Source organism: Gobio gobio, assembly GCF_949357685.1.
Source record: "Gobio gobio genome assembly, chromosome: 18".
Taxonomy (NCBI): Eukaryota; Metazoa; Chordata; class Actinopteri; order Cypriniformes; family Gobionidae; genus Gobio; species Gobio gobio.
Window position 1 is genome coordinate 51,454,837 of NC_137111.1, and position 19,196 is coordinate 51,474,032.

At 40.3% G+C, this 19,196-nt stretch overlaps 2 protein-coding genes and 1 long non-coding RNA gene across 10 annotated transcripts in view; 2 read left to right on the forward strand and 1 right to left on the reverse strand.

Annotated features, from left to right (window-relative positions):
* LOC307142162 (uncharacterized protein) overlaps positions 1 to 19,196 on the forward strand; it is a 248,757-nt gene that overhangs the window by 124,453 nt on the left and 105,108 nt on the right. The gene's annotated exons all lie outside the window — the stretch shown is intronic.
* On the forward strand, positions 1,360 to 19,094 carry LOC307142166 (uncharacterized protein). Of its 5 annotated transcripts, XM_079842785.1 has the most exons (6): positions 1,379 to 1,735; positions 5,046 to 5,062; positions 5,277 to 5,437; positions 16,948 to 17,128; positions 17,409 to 17,446; positions 17,528 to 19,094. In XM_079842785.1, exon 6 carries the CDS (start codon positions 17,539 to 17,541, stop codon positions 18,976 to 18,978), a length of 1,440 nt encoding a protein of 479 aa, XP_079698911.1. In that variant the 5' UTR covers positions 1,379 to 1,735; positions 5,046 to 5,062; positions 5,277 to 5,437; positions 16,948 to 17,128; positions 17,409 to 17,446; positions 17,528 to 17,538; the 3' UTR covers positions 18,979 to 19,094. The 5 variants fall into 5 exon arrangements, 2 of the variants coding, with proteins under 2 accessions (XP_079698911.1, XP_079698912.1); XR_013818435.1 differs by lacking the exons at positions 5,046 to 5,062; positions 16,948 to 17,128; positions 17,409 to 17,446; positions 17,528 to 19,094 and adding exons at positions 3,941 to 4,066; positions 12,623 to 14,072 and having other exon boundaries at positions 1,360 to 1,735; XR_013818436.1 differs by lacking the exons at positions 16,948 to 17,128; positions 17,409 to 17,446; positions 17,528 to 19,094 and adding an exon at positions 12,623 to 14,186.
* On the reverse strand, positions 11,227 to 11,699 carry LOC307142168. Its single transcript, XR_013818438.1, has 3 exons — positions 11,604 to 11,699; positions 11,399 to 11,515; positions 11,227 to 11,315 (listed from the first exon to the last, which is right to left on the reverse strand). It is a non-coding gene; the product is annotated as an uncharacterized lncRNA (long non-coding RNA).

Sequence of the window (19,196 nt, forward strand, 5' to 3'; positions counted from 1 at the left end):
AAGCGTTAAGGATATGTTGTGGAGCAATGAGATCATCACCAGTTTCATCACTTAATGTTGAGACGGGAGTAATGCCACTAGGAATGAGAAGGATTAAGTTAAGAATGAGATACTGGGCAAACATAAAAGGTCAATCGGAAAATCATCCAGTTAAGAATATTTTAAGTGACTGTTGGGAATATAACTATAAAAAATTAACAAGTTTTGGGTGGTTTATTAATGAGGAGGCAAGAGAAATGATTAAGGATGTTAATATTGCCAGCTGTGTGGTTCTGTCAGCAATTCCTCCTTGGTTTTTTCCAATGCCTTATATTGATATCCAGTTACACAAAGACAAACATAATAAGGAGAATATCCTGGATGGCGTAAAAATACAAGTTTATATAGATCATATGTATTTTGGTGCCATCCAGATATATACGGATGGCTCAAAAGATCCGGATTCTGGTATAACATCTGCAGCAGTATTTATACCTCAATTTAAAGTTAACATTTTGAAAAGAACATCAGATCACATTTCAGTATTTGCATCAGAATTAATAGCAATTATATTAGCATTACAGTGGGTCGAAGAAGTTCAACCAATCAGATCAGTTATATGCACGGATTCTTTATCTGCAATTGAAAGTCTAGCAAGTGGTATATCTACAGCTAGACAGGATTTAATTTATGAAATATTGCAAAGTCTTTTTAGAACCAGACAATTGGGAATCATTATTAATTTTCTTTGGATACCAGCTCATATGGGGGTGGCAGGTAATGAAGAGGTGGATAGATTAGCCAAACAGGCCATAACATTTCAAGAAGTTGATATCAAAATTGCATTGAGTAAGACTGAGATTAAAAGTATAATAGCTAAGGAAGTTAGAAAGAAATGGCAGAATGAGTGGGACAGTGGAAATAAGGGTCGACATTTATACAACATACAAGGAACAGTTGGTTTAGAAAGAAGAAACATTGGAAATAGGAGGATGGATGTTATAATTTCAAGAATGCGAATAGGCCATTGTCTACTAAATCAAAGTTTGGTCAGGATTGGGAAACACCAGACTGGGTATTGTGAAAAATGTAGTTCGGAAAATATGGAAACAGTAGAACATGTATTATTAAAATGTGAGGCTTATGCAAGAGAAAGATTTAAATTATTTCAAGCATTAAGAGTAATGGAAATGGAAGTTTTTTCTATCAAAGCATTATTAGGTAATGGCCCAAAGCAACTTAAAATATATGAAGAAGTATTTAATTTCTTAAAAGACACTCATTTAAGTAACAGGATTTAGGTCACTACTACCATAACGTTATCCACACTCCAATCCAGTAGGTGGCGGGAATGCACCATTTAAGTTTGGTTTGCCAACCGCCATTAAACTTGAAAAGAAGAAGAAGAAGTGTGTGTGACACTAGAGGGTGTAGAAGTATTTAGAGTGTGTTTAATAAGGTGATGATGATGATGTGCAATCATTTGACCAGCCGTTTGTTTAGAATTAAATATATGATTTGTTAGTAGTAAGAAATGCGTAAAGTTTAAAGTATTGATTTAATCGCTGTTTGCAATGCCAAATGGACAATAAATGGATTGGCATATCTGAATGTAAAAGTCAGCGGATGCTCGTTCACGACAGTTTCGTTTGATGGAGTCATTGTGGATTCTTTGTGGACTACAAACCCGCATGTGCAGGAGAAAGAAACACAGCACACATGCCAAAGTCTTCAGTCTTCAGTATCTGGAACTGAGGTATGACAGCGCTTTCACCTGATCTTCAGTTAAATGGCCATATATCAACAGTGCACACAAACTAACACTAATCCAATGCGCGTTGGTGGTAAAAAAAAAAGAACCGCTAACAAAACTTGAAATGCTTGAGTTTGCCCATGTTTACGTGTTTAAGTTAATGTTTAAACCAAAATTCATGACTGTAGTACTTATGGAAAAAAAATTGACAAAAAGAAAGTCTGAAAAGGATCATCCATGAGCAGCTTCGTGATAATCCTCAGTGTGTGTGTGTGTGTGTGTGTGTGTGTGTGTGTGTGTGTGTGTGTGCTGTTCCAGTTCCTCGAGGTCACCATGACTATCCTAAAGAAAAGATGAGCTAAAGTTTATTTACCTACAACATTAATTGGTAGTTTCAGATTGTTTTACTGTAGGAAAAATAAAATGCATTTATATAACAAAATGATAGAGAATGTTTTGAAATAGCAAGAAACTGCACCTTTATTTAATTAATAAAATAAATGTTAGTTTGTTTAATTTCTGTTTTATTTGGGTGAAATAGATTTCCTGCCATTATTAAGTGGATTATTGAGCTTTGCAGTAGGGATGTCAAAGCCCTATTCGAATGGTCATTGTTTCTCATGTGGACGTCTGTAAAAATAAAATTGCATTGCACTTCAGTGACAACTCCTGTATTCCGGTGGAGATTTTTAAATTACATTTTATAAGCTAATATATGTAATATCATATTTATCATTTAATTATTTAAATCCCCTGCTATAGTTGCAATGGTTTTCTATATAACAATTTATCTAAAAATGATGCTAAAAATTAACTCGATGTAGCCTATATTGGAAATTAACATTTATTAATACGTTTAATAAATTAACATTTTAAGTTTAATGAATAATAGTTTAAATTGCTTAATCAAAAGGTGAACACTTATTAATATTATTGTTGCCTCTAGTAATTGTGTCTGGTTTTTAATTTCCAAACTATTTTGGTTTCATTTTCAGCCAGCCATACAGTAATTTTTAAACAATTTAAAACCAGGATTAAAAACCACTGCATATATTGTGTGTGATGTATTCCTGCTAATGCCTGATGAGATTATCAGCGCTGTCAGAAGCCGCGTTTCCATTACAGATTTGCGCAAAACTTTTGCAATATTTTCTAAAAGTCGATAAAAAAATATTGCGAAATGACGGCGTTTCCATGAACTGATGTTATGCGACTAAAACTATTTTTTCCCTCTCGTGATAAGTTATTCCAAAAATTATGCTGCGTTGTTAGGTTTATGTATATCCCAGCCAATATTATTAATGGAGGAGACGTGTGTGTGTGTGTGTGTGTGTGTGTGTGTGTGTGTGTGTGTGTGTGTGTGTGTGTGTGTTCCAAGCACTGATGGCAAGGAAAGCACTGTATACTTGAGCGCCACATGAGGTGTGTGTGAGTGTTTCTGTCTTATCTGCTTCAAGCTCTTGATAAATTATGGCGTTTTATATTCTATTGTATTTTATGAGTTTAATAAAGAACTCGTCTTCTGTCCAAACACACCATCATCTGTAAAGAATGATCCACTATTACGTACACCAGGTTATTGTGACGCATTGCCACATACAGAGACGAGCGAAAAGTTTGAATTTGATGGTGCTAACTCAGTTTTTTTTTACCACTTCATTATTTTGGCTTGGAATTTGAAAACCCCCACCGGCCCCCAGTGGGTTAGCCATTGCAGTTTTGCACTTTTGGGCCCCAATGAGGGTTTACTGTGGGCAACCAGTAGTTTTCCACTGTGGGGCCATGAGGGAGCCTCCATTGCAGCTGTTCCCAGACAGACTGATAAAGTCAGAGGGACCATATTACAGTAGTTTAAACTCCATTAGACCATTAGATTTCAGTAAATCACAGCACTTGTATATTAATAACTTAAGTCCATGATTTTTTTTTTACCGTATTTATTAAATAATATTTAAAATTCAATTAATTAAATTCAATAAACATATTTTTCACAATAAAACAATGCAAATGGTTGATCATTCACTGATTTGTTCATTATTATTGTTGGCATTCATCAGTGGTTATTCATAACATTATTTTTTATATTTTGATATACATTATTTATATAAAATTTTGTATTATAATAAATACATCACTGATGAATTTGATATTTTTAATATTACATTTCTGAAATGGCAAAAAAAAAAAATGACATTAGTAATACACTAGATGGCGTCATCACGTGATCAATTCTAACCAATGAGACTGCTGGAACTGCACCGCTAATGAGCTCAGCTGTCATTCCGGATTCGACCGCCAAACTCTGCCCTAAACAGGTAATGTTAAGCTTTTTAAGTTTCCATATTAATATGTGAGTTTCCTATTATAATTAGAGAAACAGGTCAAAATGGTAACGAATTAATTGATATTAAACTACACTCTCTCATTTTAGTGGTTTATCTGATTAATGTTAGACTCTCCTGCCGTTTAAAGTTTAAACGACTAACGGTTATAACGGTCAACTAGGCCATTTTCTGTTAATCTCTGAGGTAATTTAAAACTGCTTGAATTCATTACTTTGAATTGTTTTACGTAAATTTTGGTGTTAATTTGATGTATTGTTGTTTTCCAGTTTCTATTTTAGCGAACTACTAACGAACTAGCTGGTCATATGGCGGAGTCAGTCATGATTGTGTTTTAAAGATTTAAAAAGCGACGTAAACGAGGATTCATGCAGCGTAAATACAATACACAAGTTACACACTCTTATTAAACCTCGTTACATATGATTATGCCATAATTAATAGACAAACACTGCGCTTGACAGTTCAGACCAAACCATATATTTACAAAGCCTAACGTTACATGTGATTTGTATTTTTATAAAGCTCCAGTCATATTGCTATCATGTTAACGTGACCTAAAAATAACAGATTGTACAATTATTACTTTGTACGCGTTGACACACACACACACACACACACACACACACACACACACACACACACACACACACACACACACACACACAAGCTGGCACGTGCACGGAGAGAGAGTGAAAGAGTGGAGAGACTCATTGGCCTAACGTTATATATTATCAGAAAACATGATTGATAACTGTCAAATGAAATCAGCTGTCTGTAATATTTAATTAATTATGAAAAGATACAACTTTAGCGCAAATAAAACATTTAGGCCATGACATAATATTCGCGCTAAATATTAATGTAATCATTTCTCTTGAATACAGTTCATCAGCACGTTAGTACAGAGCAATATTGGACTGAGATATTAATTCTTGTTTGTTTTCTCTCTTTTCCTTGTGTGTGATCAGATCATTGGTTCTGCTCTGTAAGTATTCTTCTAGTTGACACGTTTTTGTCATAGTCGACAAACTTTCTTTGCACCATATAACTGTATTTTCATAAGCATATTTCTCAATAACATGCTGTATTTATCAATACAGTGGTGTCGTACATTCTCAGATGTTGTTGTACATATTTATGAATACAAGTTTTAAACTGGATTTATACCATTAACTGTTGTTTGTCCTCTCTCTTTCCAGTATTTATTGCCATCTAGTCCTGATTGCAGAATTGAGCTCCAGTCCCAGTTAAGCAGACCAGAACCAGTTGATCCAGGTCTTCAGGACCAGCAGTTCTACAGGCCGCTGGAGCTAAACTCTGCAGGTGTTGGTCCTCCAGGACCAGGACTGGACCCACTGTAGTAAGGACTGATCTAGCAGTTACACTACGTTTACATGGACAGCACCCAGATAGCACACGTACATCGCGGAGACGTCTGTGAAAGAGCGTAGCGTCTGATTAAGATCGCATTCCATTTTTATAGTTCGACTGTTTGTCGTTTTTAAATGCGCCGTCTTCCTTACCTCTAAATGACGTCTATACGACTAACCTTAAACATTCGAAATCCAGTGCTGCTCACCGTGCGTTGACGGTGGAGAGCAAGCAAGCAGAGCTCGTAATACAAATTAAAAAATCGTTTAGAAAGTGAAATAACTAATTATATCAAATGCATACACTCATTACATATTAGATTGACGTTTAACTATTTTGCAAGCATTGAATAAAAAACATTCTGATGAGATTGCATTCCCCCCCCACCAAAAGTACTTACATCCATACGTGTAAAAACGAAAAAGAAACTACCGTCGTGCCCTTATTTAGAGATTTTGTATCGATTGGTTTCACACGCCCATTTGGTCTTAGTATATTAACGTTTGCGAGGGCATCATTAACTTAAATTGCGTTTTGCTTTGCGCAAGATAATAGAATACATACAGACACTCGGGATAAACATTGTGTACATGGACTTTTTAATAATGCTAAATGATTAGCAAAGACTTCATATCTTACTTGGTTACAAAAAAGAATATATAAATTAGCAACAAGCATATGAACACTTTTCTGTAACCCATCATTCATAGTGGTCTTATTTGATACCTCTCTAATAGGAAAAATATGTGTATAATGTATTCCACATTTGATGTGACCCTCCTTTCATGCTGACTCTATACCCGCTTATTATAGTTATAGGTGTTGTTCACATTTCTTGTGTCATATTTTGCAGACTCTTCTTTAACCTACCATGCTTGACTGTTGCCTAGAATTTCAATTGTTTAATATTACAAGCTTGGTGATTGCAGTAAAGGTTTAGTTTATACCATGGTCTATATAAGGGGTGATTCACAGCTTTGTTCAATACACACCCAGAACAAATTGTTCAATGGCTATATCCAAAATACAGCACAGCTATGATGTTGATCACAAGCTCATCATATCAGGGTCTCAAGATTATAAAAATATAACATTTGTAATGGACAAAGTGCATGACAGCTGGTTATAGATTGCCAGAAGTGACACAGGTGTGGAGATGATGGTGAACCAGAGGTAGATCTGTGCATCTTAGGATGAACCATCTCCTGGTGTTTGGTGAAGAAAACAAAAAGATGTTAGAGCATTTAAGAAATACTTTTCACCCCAACCCCCAAATTAATGAACACCATGTACAATGCAGCAACATGCACACAACATAGTCAACAACACATCAGACATCAGACTGATACATGATCTCACAATATTTATATGAACAAAGTTATTTTATTCACAAGTTATATCAATTTATGTTCATTCTTATGACTTGCATAGACAAACGCTGGATGCAGGCGGAAGTACTGCCCCATTGTTTACAAGTATGGAGAAGGATTGTAAAAATTGTATTGTATGTTGAATGAAATGTCTGTGTCAGTTTATTGTTTAAAATGTTTGCTTTGTAAACAATGGGGCGGTACTTCTGCCAACGTCCAGCGTGACCTTTTGAACGTGATTATGCAATGCCTGGTGCACTCAACATTTGGTTGCCATTGAAGTCCATTGTGTGGAGAACCAATCCTAAAATGTTTTCCTCAACAAAAAAAAAATCTCTCTTTTCCAATTTTCTTTTTTGGAAGACATGAACATCTTGTAAGGCATTGGGGTAAGTAAATTATCAGGAAATTTTCATTTTGAGGTGAACTAATCCTTTAAATACTCTATACTCCAGTTATAAAAGCTGCTGGTTGTTTAAGATTTGACAGGTGAACGCACGCCTCAATTGGACTCTTGTTATGTCAATTGTGATAAGACTTTGTTAGTTTTATCTAGGTCGCCATCTTTGATATTACTTTAGTCAATGTCACTATGGTTACAGGTAATAAATCACAAATAGAGTACAGGCTTGACTTCGGTAACTACCTAAGCAGGCCCACACGTCTCACAGCGCGTGACTATTCACACTAAATTATGTCAAAATGCCTGTCTTGTCAAGTATCATCGTAAACATAGTCGGTCATGTCTTAAGTGAACGTAAACATGAATTTTGACACTTGCCAGTGTTTTTGAAGATTTTGCTATTTTGTTTATAGTGGTATGTAAATATATCCATGCCGCGCAGGACTACTTAACCCTTAGGACCCAAGAAATGCATCCACGTGTTTTGCTGGATTTTTCCTCATGACCGTGTAAAACAACTTAAAATACTCTGTCATTTCTGGCCTCACAGACATGAACGATAAGTCTTTACAACGCTTAAATTGTCTACTTATATTTATGTACACTCAAAATAAAAACTAAATGTTGTGAGTTTCGCTAAATAAAGGAAACAAACAGGATGCGCATTCTCCCGTCCGTCTACCAGTGATGTACATTCTGAAATGCGTGTGAAAAATATACTCAGAGAAACTTGCCACGCAGGCACAATAGATATCTCTTTTTAAAGCTTGGAATGTCTACTTTTAAATTAAGTAATTTATATAAAAACAAATATTATCTGTTTATGTAATCCGTATGAAAACAGCAAGAGGTCCAGGGGCCGGTTGCACCAGTTGTGCGCAAGTTACAACTTAGCCTATTTTTGATGTAAATGGACACTAAGTTACAACTTACGCACTACTAAATATTTTTGCGTTGCACCATTAAACTTAGTTGAAGCTTAACTCTACGTATAAACTAAATCTTTACGGAAGCCTCTGATCAGGAGTAATGGTTGGAATAATAAAGCAGACTGAACTTCATAATAAGCTCTTGTTTTACATGACAGACTTCAATTCTTTACACATATATGATAATGCTGACCTTACACTCGCTTACATTTTAAAAGAGAAAACATTATGTGAATGGATTACTTTATTTGCAGCTCTTCAACACGAAACCATCCAAAACTGTGCGCCGCTGCGTGCATCTGTCCGTGTTGTGCATGTTGTTACAGTTCGGCTCGTAACTGCAACTGCAACAAAAAGGCCGATCACAACATAGATAAGGTTGCAAATTACTTGAAACACATCTTCAGATGCACCTAACACATCATCAGTGATGTAACCTGGGGTCCTCGGGTGTTTCGGGTCTTTCAACATCAGACACCCTCGCCCAGGCGACCCAGCCACGGCTGATCAGACCGTGACTTGTGTTCAGGTAGCACTAGCTTTCCCCCATGGTGCTCCTCTACGGATCCAGAGCCATCTCGAGGCTTTCTCAGCTGCGTCGGTGGTGTTCTTGATGGCCCTGCACCTTGTTGTTCCTACAATGCCCAGTGCAGTAAAGGCTTTGTGGAGGGAGCGCCCCACGAATCCTCTGCAGCCAACCTCGATAGGCATGCATCTCGCCTTCCAGCCCTGTGCTCGGCAGTCTGTGACCAGATGTTCATACTTGGTCATCTTCCTTTCGTGGGCTTCTCCCAAGCGGTCCTCCCATGGCACGGTCAGCTCCATGATTATTATGTTTTTGGTGCTCTCTGAGACTAGAATGATATCTGGCCTCATATTTGTTCTGACGATGTGCTGGGGGAATTTCAGCTGCTTCTCTAAATCCACAGAGAGTTTCCAGTCCCTGGCTGATGCCAGTATCCCTGCCGGTGCCTTCCTCCCTGCTTGTGGCTGTTCTCCTGCCCTAACAAATGTAATTGAGTGAGTGGTGTTGCTCCCTCGGCTGCCTTTGCTGATCTTTTTGCTGATGGTGTCTGCAATAGATTTCAGCACCTGGTTGTGGCGCCAAGTGTAACGACCCTGGCCGAGCGCTGTTGGGCAGGAGCTCAGAATATGCTCCAGCGTTCCACGAGCAGGGCACAGTTGGCAAGTCGGTGTGTCTGCTTTTCCCCACGTACAGAGGTTTGCTGGGCTAGGCAGAACATCGTACACTGCCCGAATCAGGAAAGTTATGCGGTGCGGCTCGCTTTGCCAGAGCTCCGTCCAGGTGACCTTGCGGTCCACGGCCTGCTCCCACCTGGTCCAGGCCCCCTGTTGCCCCATTCCAGCCGCTCTACTCGTCCTTCCTTCCTCCACAGCAGCTCTGACCTCTTCTTGTATCTGGCTGCGTTTCTCTTTCCCCTTCCGCACTTGTCGAGGAGGTGTTGGGAACATCCCCAAGCCTGTTCTGCCTCGGGCCACCACTCCCACAAGCTCTTTGTGCCTCAGTCGAGCCTGTGCATCCATCACAGCGGCTTGGGCGCTCCACTTCCTCCCCGTCTTCACCAGCACTCCTGCCTGAGCCACCTTTGGGTCGTTGGAGTCTCTATACATAAGTACCTCACGCGCCCGAGTCACTTTAAACTCCTCTTCCAGGGATTTCAGAGGCAACCGGAGCATTGTGGTGTTTCCATAGAGGGCGATGTTCCTGAGACTCCTGGGCAACCCTAACCATCTCCTGAGACAGCTGCTGACCTTTCTTTCCAAGGTCTCCACCGTGGAAATGGGAACCTCATACACAAGTAGTGGCCAGAGTATTCTTGGCAGTATACCATGTTGGTAAATCCACGCTTTAAACTTGCCTGGGAGGCCAGAACGGTCTGTTTCTCTTAACCAGCTGTCTAACTCCTGGCAGGTTGCCTGGACTGATGCGGAGTCTCTGAGGCTGCTGTCAAAAACCTTGCCCAAACTTTTCACCGGCTGTTCTGACAGTGATGGTATCCTTGCCCCTTTGATGCTGAACTGGAATCTCTCCGTGACCTTGCCCTTCTTCAACACTAGCGAACGGGACTTGGCTGGTTTGAACTCCATCCGAGCCCACCGGATGAGTTTTTCCAGCCCTTGGAGTATCCACCTGCCTCCTGGCACTGACTCTGTGGTGACTGTCAGGTCATCCATAAAAGCTCTGATTGGTGGTTGACGGACCCCTCCTCTGCTTTGGGGCCCCCGACACTTAGGCTCTGCCGATTTGACAATCATCACTGCATGAAAAGTGGGATTTTCGACCCCATAAACGCCTGTATACTCCCGGAAATCTCCCTAATTTTCGGCAGTTTTCGACAATTTAGAGGCAGCGAACGTCGCGTTTGTCTGTGCCACAAATTGTCGTAAACGAACCATGACGTAGGTGGAGAGCCCCCCGCTGAGACCGCGCGGAAGGTGGAGAGCCCCCGCTGAGAGACCGCGCAGAGGTGCGACGCCTCTAATTTGCATATGAATAGCAGCGAAACCAGAGAGTCAACGGCCAGACTTGAATTTACTCACTCAGTATTGGCTGAGGCCACAACTTTTAAACAAGAATAAACCCTCGTGATTGGTTGGCAGATCACTGCAAACCAATCATGATTGGCCCCCCTGGCTCATTATAAATGTAAACCCCAATAATAATAATAATATAAAATAAATATATAATTTATGTTTTATATTAGTGCTATGAAGTACACTATTCATACCATCAAAGAATATATGGGACAATTATACGGACCGTGCCGTTTATTCAATGAAAGAGCTTAATATATAAACACACACAGCTGTTCATTCAAAGAAAGAGCTTTATTGTCAAACACAAATAGTACAGTGCAGCTTTTATGTTGTCCTCCAAAAACGTCAAAAAGAAGCGCCCAACACATTAGGGGAACACAGGCGTATATGGTGAGTCGCCCTGTACTTCGGTGTGGCCTCTAATCTGGATTGCAAAGTGTTACAAAATTCGGTGAGCTCCGGGCTGCGAGAGGGCGGTGGCCGCACAATCCAGCCAGACACACCGTCAACAACGCCGTCTTCCTCGTCAGACATGAGTTCAATGGTCGCGGACTTCCAAATGTCCACCTCATCCGGAGCCAGCACACTTCGTCTTGCTTCCAGCAACTGTAATACAATCCATAAAGACAATAAGCAACCTGAAAAATACTCACATTGACAACAAACGGATCTAATATAATAAATCTTACCCTTTTTCTTCTTGATCGACTCCGAGCTAAACTTCGCAGTTTCCGCCTGCGATGTAAGTTCAGGTTGTTTGTATCTGAAGCTGCGGCGTGTCGATTCATAATACGTCTTACAGGCAGCTGGAAAACAATTACATGAGACTGGTATTAATAAAAACAGTCACGGTAAAATTAAACAAGGAATGAGAAAAACATTAGTCATACTTACACACAATGTCCTCATGTTCAGCGGTTAAATCTGGACTCGCGGAAATCGCTCCAAGCAGATAAGAGCTCACGGCTTCGTTATGAGGCGAGGATAGTCTGTGTAAACAAAATGTGCAGTTATAAGCTCGGATCTATTAACGCATCCATTTCCTTATACAGCTGAATAAAAGCATATTCTTTCAATCGTAACGTTACATAACCCATGCTCTGGCGCCTAAAGTTTGCCTCAGAGTTGTGTAGACGCCGGACAGCCTCCTGAAAAATACAAGACAAAAGACGCTTATATATAAAAACGCAAACTGGTTCTGCAAACGTTACTTTTAGCGTGGGGTACTTTAAAAATAATATTACCGTTATACATAAAAATATTCTTACCGCAATCTTGGGATTGTGCACTCGTCTTCTCTTCTTGGAGTTATTTTCTTCCACAGCACAGCGGTTTTTCGACTCAAAAGCAGCCCACTTATCCTCCATGGACAGCAACCTGGAGTTTATTACATCAAACTTCTCATTCAGTTGTTCGTAAGTAGAGTAAGCTGACGAGACAGGCCACTCATAGTATTCAGCAGTTTCTTCTCATCGGTCAGCGGACTGGCTGAAAGGGGTTGTCGCGTCCATTCAGAGGAGTTGAAGGAGAGCTGAAGGCGAGGCGGCGTCCTGTCATGTTGATCACGCAAAGCAGCAAAAACACAGAAAATGTAAAAAAAAAAGTCCAAAACACGTCTGTTTAAAACACGTCTTGTACGCATCATGGCCTTGAACTCGCACGTGATTGGACGAGGGCGAGAAGCTCGTCGGGCTCCTCCAATCACATGCAAGGTCATTGTTATGAGGAATATCTCGCGAGATGTGCGCGCATACAAATGAGCAAGCGGTGTGCATAAACTCTGTGATATCAACACGGTGTGACACACACACACACACAACTTTATTCACTTTCACATAATAATGTTTTTGTAATTTGGTCTTTAGTTTGTTGTATAGTTTGTTTATACTGTTCTGTCTCTGTTTTGTTTCCAGGAACATCTGATGAGTGCTATAATAAAATGACTTCATTATATTTAAAATGTTTTGATATACATTTTATTTATATTATTAATATTTTATTTACCCATAAACGTGTCTTTAGGAAGCCATAAGTTATAGAGACAAGAATAACTTTTGCCATTTAAATGCCACATTAATTTACTGAGGACCCATACAGCCAATGATCATGTGTGAAAACACTTATACATAAATTGATCACTTAGAAATCAAAACTAAGGTTTGAGAAAGAAAGAATATGCATACAACAAAATATATTGTTTCATAGCAGCTTCAGTAACAAGTTCAAAACAAATTCTGCTGTAAACCGGCTCTAACAAGCCAAAATAGTGTCAATATTCAGCTCAAGTGACTTCAGTGTTGATTCAGTTCAACTGTAAAATTCCTCAGTTGTGCATATTTGTGTGTAGTTAGATATATGCAAAAACAACATTTTTGGAAGAGTTAAAATAGTTTTGCACAAAGTGTTGCTTTTGCAAGCGATGTCTGATGTTTTGCATGTTGTGTGTTTTGTGTGTAGAGTTACAAGAAATGGAGCCATATTTTCAGAAATTGTGTGTAAGCAATTAGATAAAACTGTAAATGAATCCAGTTTATTTTAGTTCAGGACTCATAGTCCAGGTGTTATGCTGCCTTCACGTGCTATCGGAAATTTCCTAATTCCCACTTTAGAAGTCGTGATTACGAGCTTGTTGCATTCAAGTGCTTTGTTGTCGGAGTGAACAGGAATCATGGTGGACACCAGGTTATTCTTGCCTTATTGGGAAAATCTTATTAAAACCATCATAATTTGTAGTCTCCCATGCACCGACAACCATAAACATTCCACATAGTCCGCTTTCTGCTGATTCTGTAATTTCAGTCAAATGCAGGCTATTTTCGCTGTGTACCAAACATACAATACACTTCATATGATTACTCTTACATGTAAATATGTACTACGTTAATGTCAAGACAAGACGACCAAGCTGTTTTGGAAAAAAAACAATAAAACCACACCTGCCACAGCAGTCTAGTTCTCCCCGCCACCATGTTTAAAGCTTATGACACGCCCATCTCAGGAATTGGGGTATCAAAATTATTTCCGAACTTCCCAGTGGTAAACACGACATCAGAGGGTGTTCATGTGCAATTTTTACCTAGTAAACTCGTATTTACGATAATTCCGATAGCACGTGAAGGCAGCATTAGTAATCTGTGCTTAATCTTTGCTCCAGGCAACAATTTTTTAACTCGCGATTAACTAGATTAAGGCCTACTCTTGGCATAATTTAAACCCTGTCCAGGAAACCACCTCTTGAAAATCTGCATTGATAATTCATAAAATGTGGTGTGAGCTCAATTTAAATGACAATTACAGAAAAACACACAAACTTGTACTTCTCACATTTATGATTAATAGCCATTAAAAAAATTATTCACAGTGCAGGGTGGAAAATTTTATTTTGGCATGTAAACTGTATGCTTTACTTGATTTATTTGTGTGCTTTGGTTCATTGTCTTGTTGCATCAAATAACCTCTCTAAAGGTTGAAGACATGAACTGCTGTCCTGTATTTTTTTTTTTTTTTTTTACATAACATTGGTTATTGCTAATGACATACAGAGTAATTAATCTACACTGTGAGCCCGGACAAGTTGAATCTACTTAAAAAATTGGAGCAAACTGGTTGCCCTAAAAATTTAGTAATGTGAACTAAAACGAGTACATTTAACTTAACTTTAAGTTAACATTTTAACTTAAACTTTAAACTTGTTTTAGTTAAAAAAATTCAGAACCTAGATAAAACTCCCCCTGCTGCTACTCTGATTTGCATTTGTGTAGCTCACAGCATGTTCATTTACATGATAAAGCCTCCCCTAGAATGAAGGGGAGGGGGGGTAATGGGGGGACAACTGCCAAGCAAGGTCCACATCAATTTCCAACAATTTACGGCAGTTTTCGGTGTTGCCTGCAAATTGCCGTGCACAGTCGTAAACCTGAAGTTCCACGGCAATCTACAGTGCCACATACTGACGAAAATCCCACTTTTCATGCAGTGCATATTCATAGCCGCCGCAAATAGGATCACAGAGATTGTGCAGCCTGTGATTATTCCCACCTCCAGTTTGTGCCAATCTGATGTCACACCTCCTGCCAAGACTCGCATCCTGAAATGGTTGTAATAATCCAAGATCAGATCTGCAATGTGCTGTGGCACGTGGTGCTTGGTCATGGTGGTCTGGACCAGCTTGTGGGGGATAGAGCCATATGCATTGGCTAGGTCTAACCACAGTACTGTGAGGTCTCCCTTGTGTTCACGAGCTTCCCTGATGAGCTGAGTCACCACTCCTGTATGTTCTAAGCAACCTGGGACTCCAGCAATTCCTCCCTTTTGCACAGATGTGTCTATGTAGTTGTTAGTTAAGAGTAAATTGGTCAGACGATCTTGCCTTCCACGCTCAGCAATGAGATTATTCTGAACTGATTTATCTTCTTGGAATCTTTCTCCTTGGGGATCCAGACTCCCTCAGCAAATCTCCACTGCTGTGCCACCTTTCCTCTTCTCCAAATGACTCGAATGATCTTCCAGAGTCGCCTGAGTAGCAAGGGGCAGTTCTTGTAGACCTTATATGGGATTCCACTTGGTCCAGGGGCAGAGCTAGATCGTGACTTACGCACAACTTCCTGGACTTCTTTCAACAGTGGCTCCCTGCTATCGAACTCCTTGGTGGGGGGAGGTGGATCTATAAGGATGTTGCACTGGCCCAACTCTTCCTCCCGGAAAGGATCACTGTAAGTGCTGTGCAGATACTGGTCAATTTCCTCTTTTGAACAGAGCAACTTTCCGTCACGCTTCTGTCCCAGGAGCTGTCTAGTGAAGCCAAAGGGGTTGGCAATGAACGAAGCTCTCTTTCTGGATCTCTCCTTTCGACGCCTTCGGTGCCATTCTGCTCTACGCAAGGTCATCAGCCTTTTCCTCAAGACAGCTCTCAATTCCTCCGGGGGGGGCGTAGCTCCTCACTGGCTACCTTGTGCTGCTTCTTGAGGGACTTCAACTCCTGCCGGATATTGTGGATCTTCGCTGCCCTGTTGTTCATGGAGTAGGTGGTTGGAGTTGATCGCTTCTCTTCGGAACCGAACCTCTCCTGAGCTAGGCTGGAGATGATGGTCGTCATTGCCTGCAGCCTTCTATCCGCATCTCCCTTCTCCGTAGCTTCTAGCACCTTAACAACGTCCTCGTCGAACTGCCTCCAGACTGCCGTTTTACAGGCCTGTGGCCACTTGATTCGCACCTTTGCTTGGGGCAGAAGATTTGGGGGGACGGTAAGTGGCACACGAAGACTCTGAGCACTATGGGGTGCTTCCTGGCTCGGCTCCTCCTGCGTCTCATCAGATGTGACATCTGTGCGCTGTGCCACATGTTCGTTCTCCAAACACTTCATCCTGGCTTGGTGGATCTTTAGGCCACGGCTGTTTTTACAGGTTTTCCCGCACCTGCATACTGCGGTCGTTGTCGTTTCTCCATTGCCATTAGTTGATAACCTTGGGTCTGTCAGATTGGGGTTCTCATTCTCCCCCCCCCCTCGGTCTCCCCTGGGGGTATACTTCCATGAGTCGATCTGTAGCTTCAAAAAAGGGTTCCTCCTCTCTGAGAATGTGGTTTGGGCTGCCAACCATTCCCACCCCTATTGCTGTCTTCCCAAGCTGCCATAGATATATATTTATTAATAGATATATATTTATTACATAGTTCGAGAGAAAACGTAATTAAATTAAAGAATAAAGACGACATTCAAACGCAGACTGGTCCAATCATGGCTACGAGGTAGACGGGACAAATGAGGATCTCATTATGGTAGAGGTGTTCAAATCCAACGGCACCTGCCACGAGCCCATACCTGCGAAACGCAAGAGAAGGTGCGCAAAGCGATTCACAGAAGTTAAACTGTGTAACTTTACAGGGAGTGCAGAATTATTAGGCACGTTGATTTTCTGATCATATTTTTTTTCCAGGCACATTTGACCAATTCCAAACCACAGTAATCCTAATAACTACTATTGATTTAGTATTTAATAATGTATAAGTGATATATAATTGTTCATGAAGGCTGGAAATGAAAATCACCTTATATTCAGGTTTGCAGAATTATTAGGCATGTTTTCTTTTACAGATAAATTGAGCCAAAAAAGAGATTTAACTCAGACTGAAAAGTCAAAAAGTATTAAATGCCCATGAGAAGGATGCAATACTAATGCAGTACTAGACATTGCAGTTAAGGCATGACCATTGGACAGTGAAATGCTCTTTGGGTCAGCAGGATCTGACAAAAACAGGTGGTGAAGAAAAGACACCTGTTAACTGCAAAAGAATTAAGGTGAAGAATTAAGGGTGAAACCATCAGGAACCCTTTAGTCTCCAGCGCCACCATTTTCCAGAGCTGCAACCTACCTGGAGTCTCCAGAAGTGCAAGGTGTCAGGATCTCAGAGACTTCAGTTAGGTAAATAATCCTAAAAAATGACCCCCACTAGATAAGAATCACAAGCTGAAGTGTTGTAAAATACATGAAGAAGGTTTTTTTATAGGCTTTATGGACAGATAGGTTGAGAGTGACTCTTGAAGGACCAGCACCACATCCTCTAGTACCACTGTTTGAAGAATTCATCTTCATATATACATCTATTTATATAATCATAAAGTACACAAGTCAATTTCATTTTAAAAATGTAGTTATTAAAATTTCAGCATTTAACTCAGTTATTTCTTTAATTTGACTACAGAAAGTTATCTACAACCATCCATCCACAGTAAACTGAAGGTATGTACATCAATTGTGTTAATTATCTTGCTAGGCCAGTAAGCAACAACAACAACAAAAAAAGGGTTTGTTTGTGTTAAGGTCTTAATACTATGGCTTGCAATGAACCATCCTACTGGACACTGAGAAGAAAAGCAAAGGAGAAGGTGGACCAACAACTGCAGACAATACAAGCAACAACTTGGGGGAATGAGTCAGGTTGCATGCACAGTGACTCGAGTTTTCAAAATGATGAAGACACATTTATGGACTGTCTCTCTCATATTGATGAGACTGAAGCTGTCAATATGGCAAGTGATCTTGATGAGAGTGAATCAGACACAGAGTCAGGATCTGAAATCGATCCAACAACTTCCCTAGATGACGATTTGGCAACCTGGGCTACTGAACACAAAATCACTCATGTGGCATTGAATTCTTTACTTAGCATACTACGTCAACATAGTTTAAATCTGCCAAAAGACTCAAGGACATTGCTAGGAACTGTGCGTTTGAACCCTGAAATACAAGAGAAGGCCGGTGGCCAGTATTACCATTTCGGAGTGCTGAATTCAATCACAGAGGTGCTACATCAGAACGTCGACATTCTGAGCAACATTCACACCTTGGACCTTCAGGTCAACATCGACGGTTTGCCTCTCTTCAAGAGTTCAGCAACACAGTTCTGGCCCATTCTAGGAACACTGCAAAACATGAGACAAGAGGAACCAGTGACGATAGGTTTATTTTGCGGCACATGTAAACCTACCTCACTAAGTGAATACCTTGAAGACTTCATCGCTGAAGTAAATGAATTGGCTAACGGATTTGAATTTGAAGGAGTGAGGTTAACTTTACAGCTCGCTTCGATGGTCTGTGACGCACCTGCTCGCGCATTCCTGAAAAAGGTTAAAGGTCACACAAGCTATCATGGATGCGAAAAATGCACAGAGGATGGAGTGTACCTGGAAAACAGGATGACATTTCCAAGAAACGACATGCCTCTAAGAACCAATGAGAGCTTCAGGAACAAGACCGATTCTGATCACCATCATGGCATGTCACCCCTTGAAGAAACTTCCCTGGATATGGTCTCTGGTTTCCCCCTCGATTATATGCACCTTGTGTGTCTCGGAATCATGAGAAGACTTCTCCACTTGTGGCTGAAGATGGGTCCTCTCACTTGTAGGCTGTCAGGATTTAAAATAAGCACACTGGCAGAAAGGCTAGTGAATGCTCAGAGAAATGTGCCCATGGAGTTTGCACGGAAACCAAGGGCACTGAGGGAACTTGACAGTTGGAAGGCAACAGAGTTCAGGCAGTTTTTACTGTATACCGGACCTGTCATGATGAAAGATCTCCTCAGCACAGAGGTGTACAAAAACTTCTTGCTGCTTTTTGTGGGAATCTCCATCTTGTGCAACAACAGTTTGATTGAAGATTACTGTGATTATGTCACTTGTATGTCTTTGTCACTCACTTCGGTCAACTGTATGGTCCTCAATTCCTTTCCTACAATGCACACTCCCTTGTACATCTTGCAGATGATGTAAAAAAACATGGCGTCCTAGACAACTTCAGTGCTTTCAAGTACAAGAATCAACTGAACAAGCTCAAAAGACTTCTGAGGAAACCAACATGCCCTTTGAGTCAAATAATAAAAAGATTCTCAGAGATGCAAAGAAGCTGCAAAAAAACCAGAGCCAAAACCAGGCCACATCTGCTCAAAAAACAGCACACGACTGGTCCTCTACCTGCATCCTTCCATGAG

Excerpts from the sequence above, each read along its gene's own strand:
- LOC307142166 (XM_079842785.1), top strand. The coding sequence starts at position 17,539 with ATGGCTTGCAATGAACCATCCTACTGGACACTGAGAAGAAAAGCAAAG.